Source organism: Neomonachus schauinslandi, chromosome 9 (genome assembly GCF_002201575.2).
Source record: "Neomonachus schauinslandi chromosome 9, ASM220157v2, whole genome shotgun sequence".
NCBI classification, from domain to species: Eukaryota; Metazoa; Chordata; class Mammalia; order Carnivora; family Phocidae; genus Neomonachus; species Neomonachus schauinslandi.
The window spans coordinates 142,249,798-142,263,195 of NC_058411.1; the positions used below are offsets into that span (position 1 = coordinate 142,249,798).

At 57.6% G+C, this 13,398-nt stretch overlaps 1 protein-coding gene across 2 annotated transcripts in view; it reads right to left on the reverse strand.

The window, feature by feature from the left end:
* ARNT2 (aryl hydrocarbon receptor nuclear translocator 2) overlaps positions 1 to 13,398 on the reverse strand; it is a 146,957-nt gene that overhangs the window by 110,957 nt on the left and 22,602 nt on the right. For both annotated transcript variants that reach the window (XM_021680694.1, XM_044917843.1), the window contains exons 2-3: positions 9,222 to 9,336; positions 3,450 to 3,497 (exon numbers count right to left, since the gene is read on the reverse strand). In XM_021680694.1, the coding sequence (XP_021536369.1) occupies positions 3,450 to 3,497; positions 9,222 to 9,336 (163 nt within the window). The remainder of the gene's footprint in view (positions 1 to 3,449; positions 3,498 to 9,221; positions 9,337 to 13,398) is intronic.

Genomic DNA, 13,398 nt, shown 5'->3' on the forward strand with positions numbered 1-13,398 from the left:
GCGAGCACTCGGTTGTTCCTGAGTTATAATCTAACATTACAAATACGTGGATGAGTCGCGTTTCCATTCCTTTCTTTAAATGAACCACACACGCACGTGTACACGCAGACCCGTAAACCACACGAAGGATGCGGCGTGTAGCTTTGACCCGTTGGTGACAGCTCTGGGATGTCAGCCGTCCCACCCACGCAAAAATATTCCCGCCGCTCCCCACTGGGGGCAGCTGACCCCAGCTGCGGCACAGGAGGAAATCCCGGGACTCACCAGAAAATGTACCACGGGGCCGGGGGGCCAGGAAGGGAGGAAGACGGGCCTGAACCACGATGCAGCGTGAGGAAGGGGTTTGGCCTCCCCTCCAGGGGGGCTGCCGGCCCTGCTGGGCGGGATGGGTGCTCGCCCCCCCAGGTGGGCCCAGGCCGGGGGGGCTCGTGCTGGCCCCCCCAGAGGGTCTGCCCCACTCCCAGCTGCTGGGGAGACTCACCTTTGCAGGAAGGCTTTCTGGTGTGTGATGGGTTTTCCCGGAGACAGAGAGCCTGTCACCCTCCGCTGTGCGGGCCCGTGACTGGGCAACGGGGACTCCCGGAGGCGCCCGTGAGGTCAGGCTGCCCTCCCCAGACACGGCCCCAGGAGAGAGGTCGCTCTGCACCCCTGCTCCTCTCGGCCTCTCTGGGCGAAACGCCCCTCCTGTGGCACGCAGGCCCCCGTCTCTACCACCCTCGAGGCCCTTGTCCCTGTGGCCCGTGGGCTGCACCAGCGGACGCCGCCCAGTGCGGGGACCCTGCCCCAGCACGCCCAACAGCTGTGGTGCCAGGGCGCAGGGAGCCCACCCTGTCGCCACCCCTTCCCGGGAGCCTTCCCTCCTCCAGCAGACCTCCGCCAAACCCTCCCAGGGCTGCAACGTCCCCCTATCTGCACGCGGCTCCGGGGAGCCGGCTGTTCCCCCACGCAGGCCCTTCCTCGTCTGGGGGGCGCAGAGGCTAATGCTGCGTCTGAGACCAGAGTCTGGGGTGCCCCCGGGCGGACTCAGAGGACGCCAACAGAGGAAGGGATGGAGGAGCACGAGAGCCCACTGGCCGCGGCAGAGGGGCTCCCTTTTGTGAGTGTCCAGCTGCCCTTCCCTGTCTCACGGGATCGAGCCTCACGCCTTCCCTGCTCCCGGCCTCGCTCAGGCCGCTCTGGAGCTGTCCTCTGCTCAACGCCAGCCGCCTGGGCGTCCGCCCCTCTGCTGCCCCTGCCCGGTCCCCCAGCCCTGTGTCCGGGGGGGTGGGCACCCCCGTATCCAAGCCACTGGCCGTCGCTCTAAGAAAACGGACTGGCTTCCTGTGTGACTGGGGCCATAGGCCCTGAAGACAAACAGCGACATGAGGACCGATGGTGGGCAGGACGACTGAATCTCAGACCACCCTCGAGGAAGGCTGGGAAAGCTGGCTGAACGGACGTCAGGAACGGAAGGCACGGCTCCGCGGCCTGGTCAGCTTCTGAGGCACAAAACCGCGCTGGGTGCCGGCCCGCACCTCAGCCGCCCTCTCGCCCGGGGCTTCTCGGGGCTGACTGTAAGCAGAGGGGCAGGGGCAGGAGCGGCCCCCAGGCGGGCCGGGCACCACGCTGGCGGGACACCACCCCTGCCCTGCACGGCAGCCGCGGCCACTGGCCCAGGGGAGGGTGGGGGTGCTATGCGCACGGCCCCAACCCTGAGCGGCTCAGGTGCACCTGCTGGCTGACGGGTCGTCGGCCACCCCACCGGGAGACGGCGGTGCGACCCCGGGACCCTACAGACGCAACCGAGAAAGAAGCACCAGCGTAAGTTGCAAACCCGCCCCGTCCTCCCCTCTTGTTTTTAACGCGTGGAGGGAAGGCTGTGGCCGCAGAAGCCTCGATCTGAACTCTAAGTAAAACCGGACTTGCTGACAGCCGTAGGAGACCATTGCCTAGAGGCTAGGGTTTGTTTCTCAATGACGGGCCTTCAGACAATGAGCTCCTTGTATCCTGCACTGTGATTTCATCACTCACACCGATCTTCGATGTCAAGCGAAGGTCACTCCGCGTCTCTCCCTGTCTGTCCTGAGACCCCAGAAATCATCATTTCCTGAGCTCGACCCGGTCTGGAATGTTATCTCGAGGGGGATCCTGACCCAGAGACATCAAGAATCGTCATCTCCTTAGAAGGGAGGCTGTGTGGGGTGAGCACGGACTAGGACAGGGAGGCACGTGCCCTCATTCCCAAGGCTAGTTCTGTTTCGGCAACAAAGTGCTCCCTGCAGTTAGAGCTTTTCCCAAGAAATAGGTGGCATCCGAGCTGGGGCCCCGTTGGCACCGAGGGACATCCCCACGCTTCTGTTACCGACACTCATGTCTTGTTCTGATTAGAAGCTCCGAGGTCATTACGGAGCAGAGCATTCTCCGTGTCCTGTCTGCGGTCTCCCCCAGAGCTGAGGCGCAGGACGGTGCATGGTATGTTTCCCATGGATGTGCAGGCTCCGGGAGGCCCGGGAACGGCAACGGGACGCCTGTGCCTCTCCGGTTTGGGGAGGAAGTGGGCTCAGTGACAGCCACTGCCGTGGGATGAGCAGCCTGGGGAGGTCCATGGGCCCAGGGCGCCCCACGGACATCGTTCTTCTAAGGACCAGGCCGTCAATCTAAACTGTGAAGTGCAGACAGCAGAGGAAGGGACCCATCACCAGGGGCAGGTTTTCAAGTTCATCAGCAACCAGGAATTAGGACTGCCGGAGGTGGGGAGGAACATCCAGGAAGGCCGCTCCGTGAGTGGACCGAGTACAGATGGGCACTTCGCTAAGATCGATAGAATGATCTGTGCCTCTCTCTCAACACTCCCAAACCTCCTACTCAACTTCAACAAAACAAAACCAGAAAAAAGAAAAGGAAAAAAAAAAGGAGAGAGAAAGAGGAACGGGCCGAGAGGCGGCCGCCCTGATGCGCTGACCACCACCAGCACCCGCGGCCCACTGTCCTTTCCGGGACACGGTCTGCACTCAGGTCAGCCCTCCGAGCCTGGTTCCCACGCCGTCATGGGGCCGGCGAGCCACACGGCTCTGAGGCCCTCACGGTGCAGTCCTAGGGCTCGCATCCGGGACAGGGACACCCCGGTTCCTCACGTGTCCCCTTATTGTCTGTGGTAGGAAAAAAGGCCGTATCTCGATTGTCTTTTCTAAACCTGAGCTCTAGTCTGTCTTTTCAAAAGGAGTCTGTAAAACTCGGCGGTCCCTGTTCCATCTGAAGGGCCAACAGAGCTAATACCTCGTTAGCATCCTCCCTCGGTGACGTCGGCCCGGGTGCCGCCTGTCCCGGGTCAAACGCGGGCACCGGACAAGGGACAAGCCAGGGCTCAGACGACAGACAACGGCTTGCTCAGTGACAGAAGACACTGAACTCCCTGCGTGTCCCCGCCACGGTGACGGCTGGCCGTCGGCTTCCAAGGAACGTAAACTCACCTTGAAAACTTGCTGGGCCCTTCTCCATCCTCGTCGTCAAAGTCCATCCTGAAAAGCCAAGAGCACGAGGAGACTCGTTACAGACAGAACGTTTCCCGGGTGACCCAAGCTGCACCACCCAGGGGGCCTCGTTCAGTCGGAAGGACGCATCCCAGTCCCAACCCTCAGGAAACACCACCTCCCACAGTCGGCAAGCAGGCTGGGGACCAGAGGGAGTAGAGGAAGGGCCTCCGTGTGCGCACCTTGCATTGTACGGTTGGGAACCTGAGCAACGGGGCTGTGGCCCTCGGGGCCCCACACAGGCCGCCGGCCGCTTGCTCGGCTCGACGTTCCGTGTCCCCCCGCAACTCTGGGGGCTCCTGCCCCCCTCCACCTCGTTTATTCTGCACCGAGACTGCATTTTGCACTTTATTTTGCGGTATATCATCAGCAGGCTCAAAAAGCTCAAGGGGCTCAGAAAACAGGAAGCTTTAAGGGCGACAGACGGATTAGCACAGGGTGTGCGGCTTGAGAAGGTGGCCAGTCTGGATGAGGCAAAGTGGAAAGGGCGTTTCAGGCCACTGTCCCCGCAAGTCCAAGCCCAGACAAAGGCACGGGGACCGAGAAACAGTTATCTGGGACCTGAGCAACTCCAAGTACTCGTCTGCTTGTTGAAACTCACCAAAGACTCAGAACCCGCTTTTCTGGGTCTCTCAGTAGAAACATAAAACTAAAAAGTCTTGATAGGTATTTGTTTAACTAATACCCCAAACTCTCCTTCTCGAAACACCAATCCCCTCTAAGGTCAATTAACATCACCCCTGAAGATGCTGGGGTCATTAATTAGTATTAACCGTACCCAGAATCTTCCAAGAACAAAGTGAGAAATAGTGCGGATGTCCTGGTTCTCCTGGACATTCAGGGCGAGGGGGGCTGCTTGGGGAAAAACGCCCCAGAGCCAGGGCACTGACCCACCTGCTCTTAGTGGGCCCGAGGGGCCAAGCAAGGTGCAGTCCCCAGGACTCCCAGCAGAAGGGCGACGGGCCTGCCTGTAGCCAGGATGGAGAGCTCGCCCCGGAGCAGCTCAGCACAGGACTAGAGGGTGTGCCGGCCTTGTAGGGAATGGGATCCCCACCCCCGGCTCTAGGTGAGCAGTGGTGGCTCGGGGAGGGAACAGGAGGCCCAGGCCACCGGGAACGGCCGGGTGCAGAGGCAGAGTCATCCCCGCACACGCACACACACACACACACACACAAGAGAGGTCCCTAAGGAGACAAACGGTCTTCTCTCGGCCACGGGCTAACTCGGGGAACTTAGGGACTGGAATTAGGGCAAAGGAGTATTTTCTTCCTTACAATGGGATCATTCACTTATTTTTGTTTCGCGTTATATGCAGGGTGCCCAGAGTCCTAATCTGGGCATCTGTCTGTTTGGGATGACCTGAGGGGATCCAGTGAGATCCAACCTCATTTCCAGACATGTGGGCCACACTAGCTGCTAGGAACAGAAGAACAAAGGCGTCAGATCAGAGTAGGGAGGGACGACAGCAAGATAACCAAAACCCCGACGCACCCAGGGCAGGGCAGGCGGGGAGGAAACACAGTCAGGAAGGGAAGGAGAGGGAAAGACCGAGTCCACACCACTGCGGAGACACACACAGCCAGGCACCGGGCCTCCGCTGCAAACTCGCCTGTGCTGTGGGCAAATGGGGGCCAGATGCACGGCCTTCCGAATGGAGGAAAGCCATCGATATCCTGCATAATCACTCGGCCGCCACCTCACCTTTACCAGAAACGACAGCTGGGCAAGCCCACCCAAAATGCGGCTGCCGAGTTCCCGGAGCTACACTGCCACCCAGCGCTCACCGCGGGAAGCGCCACGGTGCTGGCCACACGGAGAGGAGAGGACTTAACCCCGGGGACCGGCAGACGTTTCAGAGTTACAGAAAAGAAAGTGCATTTTCAAAATTCCTAAGGCCGTATGTCAGCATGCAGCAAAACCTCGAGTGAGTGTGAGATGTACGGTTATCTTTTTAAATGCCTGTTAGCACAAGTTGAAAGGAGTGTGATAACCAGGCTCCTGCAAGATGCCACGTATTAGTCAGCGCCCCACCCCCACCCCCGGCCTCATCCTGCATGATTTTGGGGGCATTTAGGGTGACAAAGCATCCCGATTTTCCCGGACTAAGAGCAGTCCCAGGATGCAGGGCTTCGGCGCTAAAATTGGGAAAATCCCAGGCCAACCAGGGTAGTTGGTCACCCTGGTTTTCGTAAAGACAGCTCCATTCTTTGCCCGGACCCTGATGGCCCAGACAGGCGGGGACGTGAGCCATCTGGGCGGGCACGTGGTCCCAGGTGAGGCCAGGTCAGCAGCGGCTCCGTGGAGGGAGCCGAGGGCATAAGGAAGGGACAGCCCTGCTCTGGAGCCGGAGTTTCCTGAGTCAGGGGGGAGCTCGGGAACCAGGATTTGTCTATAGAAAATTAGAGACCATGAAAGTATGCCTCCCCATCCATGCATACGTGATCACCCGTGTGCAGCGATCAGATTCCGTAATTCGGAAGAGCACGATGTGGGCATGAGCCCAGAAGAGACTTCAGGCCACAAATGACTGGTCAGATGCTCAGGGTAACTCCCCGACCACATGAGTCTCACACTCCTGGGGACACAGGCTCCCCAGAGCAGCACTCCCCAGGACGCTGATCCCCTACTTTAAATGTGACTACCGGAGCTAGGCTTATTTCTTCTGCTATAAAAACTCTTAGTAAATCATCCTTTGTTTTATGTCTTTTATGTGTCTCTATTATACTGAAACATCTGGATAATAAAAGAGAGAAATCCAGATAGGACTCTGAAGTCCTACTGTATTCACTTTAAAGAATTCAGTACAATACATGGATGATGCGAGAGTCTTCAAAGGATGGGCTGAAAATGCACCACCTCACTTCCCTGTCAATGGGCAAGAATCCTTAGCTCAATAAAACGCCAGGAAAGCGTCTCTGAGCTTGCGATTAGTTCAGAGTGCGTGATGTGTCCCCAGGACCGTGACCGTGTAGCAATCGTGTGTTATCAAAGGGGATTCACTCACGCTCTTAGGAGAAGGGCAGGTCCCAAAGTGGCAGCACCGGAGGGCCCTGGGCCACCCGAGGCGCCTGCTAACAGCATGGGAGGTCATGGGTGCGGGAACGGCCATCCTCCAGGGCCTGGACCAGCCACTGTGGCCACAGTGGTGCCACACATAAGCGCACGAACATTAGCCAAAGGAGACGTGCTTACGAGAATACGCCTTGTCCCTGACCACATTCCCCCAGCCGTGGACGGACACACTGGTGTAAGGGCTGTTCCCAGTTTGGAAACAGTTTTCCTTGACGACAATCTTTTTAAGCCCAGCATTGGGGTCCAAGGTGGGGCTGAAGGGACCCCCACGACTAAGGCTGGCTTTGGGGGCAGAGCCCGTCCCATCCCTGCCAGTGCCCCACTTCATCAGAAGTGGGCCCCTCCCACCCTGGCACTGAGATCCGGGAGGTCTCGACAGAAGGGAACAAGGTGACTCGCTTCACCTCATCTCTCCCACACATGTGGAATCACTTTTCAAAGAATCTCAAACTCCTGAACCTTCACCCTGTGTCCCGGCAGCCAGCAGGGCGCTCAGCTTGCTGACGGCTCCCAGGGAAGGCTCTCAGGAGGGGAAGAATGTTCGAGCCCGAGAGATCCACAGGGATGAGCCAGGCAGGCGGCCGGCGGATCCCAAACCTGCCAGGAGCCAGCCCTGCGGGGCGTGAAGCACCAGGAGGGATGGGCGGCTAGCCCCAGAAACCGGGTCAGGGACAGAGGGCAGGAAGGAGATCCTCGTCTCTTGCTGCTTCCCCTCCCTACCACCCGAGCCCCTCTCCCTTCCCCTCCCTCCCTCCATGTCTCTCCAGCGCCCCACAGGCTCAGGGAGGAGGCAAGGTGTTTGGGCTGCGGTCAGGTGTTATCAGGAGCAGACCAGCCGTGTAAGACACCAACTGCAAGAACTATTCTGGAAAGAGGCCTGTGCAAATGCACGTGTCCTTGCTTAGACGCCGAGGATAAGCCCCTAAGTCCCTGGGGTTTCGCAGAAGGAACCATGGTTCAGTTCCCGTGCTCCCTCCCTGTGACAGGGAAAAGGAAGCAGGCTCAGTCCCCTGAATGAAGGCAGTGGGGGACAGGCCTCCCGTCAGTCTTAAAGGGCCCACGCCATGTCTACACTGCTGGCCACCATGTGGGCAGTTGCTGTCCCTCCCTTTGAATCTCCCGTGTCTTTTCTTGATGTTTGACTTCTGTGGCTGGAGGCGGTATGACCTCCAGGCTCTGTCTCAGCCCGCTCCAGGTCCCCCCTCCGCCTCCAGTGCGTGTCGTGTGTGTGCGTGTGCGAGATCAGGTAGGGAAGGGACAGCTGGGGACGTCTTCAGAAAAGAGCCTGATCCATGGTCCAATCATCAGCCAGGTCGGCCAGTGGAAGTCAGGGCCTGGACGTGGGCTAGGGTCAGCTTCGGCCCCTGCAGCCCAGCCCTGCACACAGACACCCCAGCACCGTGCAGGAGGTGGGGGGGCAGGAACGCCTAGCAGGGGCTCAGAACCGGCCCCCAGCATGGAGGGGCTGCTCGCCCTGCAAACAGGGGTTGGCCTGAGCATCTCTGCCTGTACCTGACGGCCCCCCACCTCCCTGTGCCAACCTTTCTGGAAACAGGAATGGGCCAGCCACAGGGCTGTCTCCCGGGAACGGAAGTGAGCGGCCACTGAGCTCCTTGTCTCAGCCTTTTCCACCCTCTCAGGATGAACCGAAAGCTGAGCCCCTCCTTTAAAGACCGTGCTGCACCCAGAGCAGTGTTCTCACACGATCTAGACCTGCAGCACTGAACATGCGGTCCATCCTGGCCGCGCTCCACTCCGGGCCGGCCTGCACACCTGTCCCCCCGCCCCTCCCAGAGTCCTGCTGGGTAGAGGGACCACAGGTCTGGAACACGGCCGGCCGGCACCAGGGCCCGCCCTGCAGGCCTGGGGCTGGGGCCCGTGCGTCCCCTGCTCCTGGGGAGCCCTGGGCTGTCAGGGATGGCAGTAAGGGGACAGGCTGATTCTACTTCATGAGAACCGTTATCAGCTAGCTCACTGAAAACCACACGGACTGGACGCAGAGAGGGGCGGGGTGCGAGAACGTCAGTCTCGTTGTCCCTGCAGGCATCTGTTACTGGCTGGTGTGTTTGAGATCTCCGTCTGGAACTACAGGAACCTCACGCGTGAGGAGATGCGGTTTCGGGCCCATCAGCCCAAGGGCGCTGTCTCCGTGCCCCTCTCCCCCGGGCACTGGCACGTACCACGGTCAGCAGCTTCACCAGCAAGGCAAGCACACGAGGCACACGCCTGGCCTTCAGCTGCGGGGCCGAAGGAGCCAAGTTTCTGAAAGTTCTAGCACACCACCCGGCAAAGACCGGCTGCCGCGGGGCTGGGGCTCAGGCCTGCAGTGCTGCCCTCAGGCTGGGGTGCTCCCAGAGGAGTACTCGTGAGCTCCCCCCGCCCAGAGATGGCCGGAGCAAGGCCCAGCAGGACCACGAAGCACCTCCCCACCGTGAGGCCAAGCAAACAGAAGGCCGCAGCTGGGCGCTGGGGCGGACACTCAGAGGCAAATCACATGCATACTTGGGGATCTTGCAAAATCTAAACAAACTGCTGAGCTTTTATTCTCCGGGAGGGAGAGAGACAGTATTCCCCTAACAGGTCAAGAGCGTTGCGCAACACGGATGAAGCCCGATTCCTGGAAACGCTGGGTCTGCTTACCCAGAACGCCGCTTTCCTCCACGGGCTGGCATGGCCCCGGTCATCCTCACCTGTCCGGTGGCCGCCATGGGGGCCACGGGCAAGGTCACCGATCCAGGGATGTCGGAAGCCATTTCTGGAATGCAGCAAAGAAGAGAGGTTTGATCAATGCCAGGAACAAGCAAGACAGTTGTCCAGTGGCCCCAGAAGCATCAGGTGTAAGGAGATCCCAAGGCCCTGGGGCCACTCGGCCCACGTCAGTTATGTGGCTCAGGTGAGCCCTTTCCCCGGCTGGGCTCTGCCTTTTTCCTTTGGAACAGGCCCCCTATCCCAGGCAGTGTCCCCCAGGCAGGACCCCTATCCAAGGCAGGACCCCTATCCCAGGCAGGACCCCCCAGGCAGGACCCCTCCCCCAGCCACTGCCCCCCACCCAGGACCCCCATCCAGGCAGGCCCCCTATCCCAGGCAGGACCCCCATGGTGGTTAAAGAGAGCACGGATCTGCAGCTTCCATAAGGGACTCCGGGTCACCTGGCGGCAGGTAAGACCTCCACGGACCCAGGCAGCGTGGCCAGAGCCTGAGCAACCATGGTCATCGACGGAGCGAAGCCACGGGGTCAGGCTGGGGCCCCCGATGCTCTGCCCCCAACCCTGGGCCCTTGTCTACAGGTGCAAAGGCTGTCCCCACCCTGACTCTGGACTCAGAGCCCTGACTACAGGGCCCCGCATGGCCCCACCGTGCGTGACGAGGACGGGGAGCATCAGCACAAGGCTGTGCGGTGGCCCATCCGAGGTGCCCCGGCTCTCCAGAGCCAGCCTTCCCGGGATCCATGTTAATTCCAAGAACAAGCAGGTGTGGGGCTAGAGGATGGCGCCCTTCCTGTGCACCGCCATCCTAAGGCATTATTTCTTACGAGCTAGATGCCTCTGTAAGCTCGCTCAGGCAATGTCAAGCATTCCCAGTTTCAGAGTAAAACCACCCAGTTCAAGAGTTTCTTCTTCCTAATCTGTGGAGGGTTCCTCAACTCAGGCACCCTTTCCTCAGAATATTAAATAGCAAAATAAATATTCAAGCGTCCTGACTCCACTTCTTGTTCTTGAGGGGAACTCCCACAGCACTCACCTGTCCCAGCTCAGCAGGCACGCAATGGTCCACAAAAACGTTATTTCTAGAAGACAGGTTGGGCTAAACACGGGAATCTGGGCCCTCGTCAGGCGTACGGGCGGTGCTCACATGGGGCGGGTCTCTGCCCTCTGCCTCCTTCCAGAAACCAGGGAGGCACCACGCAAATACCCCGCATTACATCCGAAGACATCGTGTTTAATAAACACGTTCTAAGGGGCACCTGGGTGGCTCAGTTGGTTAAGCGACTGCCTTCGGCTCAGGTCATGATCCTGGAGTCCCGGGATCGAGTCCCGCATCGGGCTCCCTGCTCGGCGGGGGGTCTGCTTCTCCCTCTGACCGTCCTCCCTCTCATGCTCTCTGTCTCTCATTCTCTGTCTCTCAAATAAATAAATAAAATCTTAAAAAAAAATTTAAAAAATAAAAATAAATTAAAAAAATAAACACGTTCTAAGATCAACTCAAACTATTCCACTGAAAACTTCTGAAGGAGAATTTTCTAATACTAACAAACAACATCTTAATTTAGTCGCTCTACTCTGTTCACAGGAATTGGAGAGCTATTACAGTTGATGAGTTTTTTTTGACCTAACGTACACAAGGAAGAAAATTCCTTTATTAAAGTAAACCTCTCCCCTTTCAGCAGTTACTGCATGGGATGTGCAGGGGGGGACCTCGTAACCGCACCATCTGCTGATAAGAAATCTGTATATATTTTTTTGAAATGGAAACCAAAACAGATTAAGTCCATTAAGGCCCCCAAACTGAGGGCAGAGTGGCTGCCAGCACAAATAGGGGTGAAAACAAAAGTCACCACTTCCCAAAACAAGCCACGAGAACGTCAGTCCCTTAAGATTCTCCGAGAAAAAGGGTCCCACGGTTAAGCAAGGTAGGAAAAGCCACACACTTATCCCCTGCTTGGACATTCCACTGTCCTTTAAAAACGTACTGAGAAGTCCTGTATCAGGAAGTCTGTTTAACTTTGATTAGACCAGCATATCATAAAAGGGCGGGGGGAGGCAGGGGGACAATGTGTAGTTTGGACAAAATGATAGTCATCCAATTTTATTTCGGGAAAACAAAATTACTGATCGTTTTGAAATACAAGTTACAGAAAGTAAAGCTCCATGAAACCTGGCTACGGGACGAGGGCTCAGGAGCATCTGCTGTCTAATCCTTTCCTTGGACAACTGCCCACGCTTGGCCAGGGCCCGGCACGTCAGCATCCTATCTGCTCCCCTGGATGCTCCGCGCGGGTCGGCCTCCGCTGCCCAGCAGAAGGGCCAGCTGTGTGAGGGCAGGCCCACACCAGCCTGCCTCCAAGGACCCCACTGGGCACACCGCAGAGCCCTCCACGCCTGTGCAGGACAGTAGAGCCAGCTGATGGGGGACACCAGCAGCCTCTACCGCGGGGACACGGTGTCCTCATGGAGGTGACGGGGCAGGTGGGTGTGCTGAGACAGCCCAAATCTTCACGGGCAACGTGCACCTGTCATAAAGCCAGAGTGCTTCGGCCTGGGCAGGGGGCGGAGGGCAGAGCCAGTGAGCCCTACACACAAGTGCGTCGCGTCACGATGTGAAGATGCGAGGTTCCCACCCGTCCAGCAGTAACACGAAGGCGGTGGTGGCCCACCACCTGCACGCCAGCACCAGGCATTCAGGAAAGTTCTGTCCTCCCAAGATGCAGCGTTTCTTCCTCATCTGTTTGTACAACCTCCTTTCGTGATAAAAAGAGTAGAGCTTTGTCGTATGCCCTGAAAATATTTTACAGTATTTTTTTCCAGTCTGTCACTTGCTTTTTAGGTTGAGAGATTTTTTTTAATACCAGCGAAAGCTTTAAGAGGTAGAGTCTGAAGAAGATGCGTTGGTCAGCTCCAGCCGCTCTAACAAAATACCGCTGACCAGGCACTTAAGACAACAAGACTTCTGTTTTCTCAGGGTTTGGGGACTGGGAAGTCCAAGATCAAGGTGCCAGCCAATTGTTCTCGGCGGCAACCCCCTCCCTGGTCTATGGACAGCCACCTCCTCTTCGTGGCCTTGCATGTCCTCCTCTCAAAGGGCCACCAAGCCTAGGGCTCCATTCTCATGACCTCATTTCTCCTTAATTACCACCTAAAAGCTCTATCTCCAAATTCAGTCACATTGGGGGTCAGGGCATCAACACTGGAATTTTGGGAGACACAGTTCAGTCCCCAGCAGAAGAAAAGGTCAATTGTCCCAACCTCAGTTCATTCAGGAATCCTTCTTCTACCCATGAGTGCCGCGATGCGCCCTCTATCCTACGCTGTATTTACCACAGAACGTCGGTCTGCCTCTAGCCCATCCATTTCTCCACCAGTTACCTAGCTGTCTATGTTTGCTCTCGCTGCACCATCATAACGTACCTAGTGATGGACCTCCTCCCACTGCTCTTACCGTCGCCCACAATTACCTCTATCCTTTCTGGCTTATTCTTCCATTTAAATTCCAGAATACTGGGGCGCCTGGGTGGCTCAGTGGGTTCAGCTTCTTTCTGACTCTCGTTTTGGCTCAGGTCGTGATCTCAGGGTCATGAGATCGAGCCCCGGCCCCCAAACTGGCTCTGCACTCAGGGCTCAGCTCAGAGTCAGCTTGAGATTCTTTCCCCCTCCCACCCCCTGCCCCCCTCCCCACCCCCACGCAGCGAAGGAGCTGTTTGCCCTCCCCACCCTCGCTGTTTGGCGGGTTGCCCTTTCAAATGCGCGTGCCTCGCTCAAGAGTTTCTAGGGTCACCATCCTGTGTCCACCAAATTCCCTAATTTGTTCTAATAATTTTTTGTTAATTCTAAGTTCACAAAGCCTGTGGACTCCAAATAAGGATACTATGTTCTCATTTCTAACACTGAAATGTTTAATTTCTTTTTCATGTCTTATTTCATTAGCCAGAACTTCAGAACAATATTTAGTAATAATGGCCTAAACCTGGGCAACACAAGACCATGGGCTTTGCCGTCAAACAGGCCTGATGTTGAATCACAACTCAACACTTCCCAGCTCTGAGAGTGACCAGGCCACCCCTGGCCAAAGTGTCATGATAATCTACTTTGAAGGGTCATTT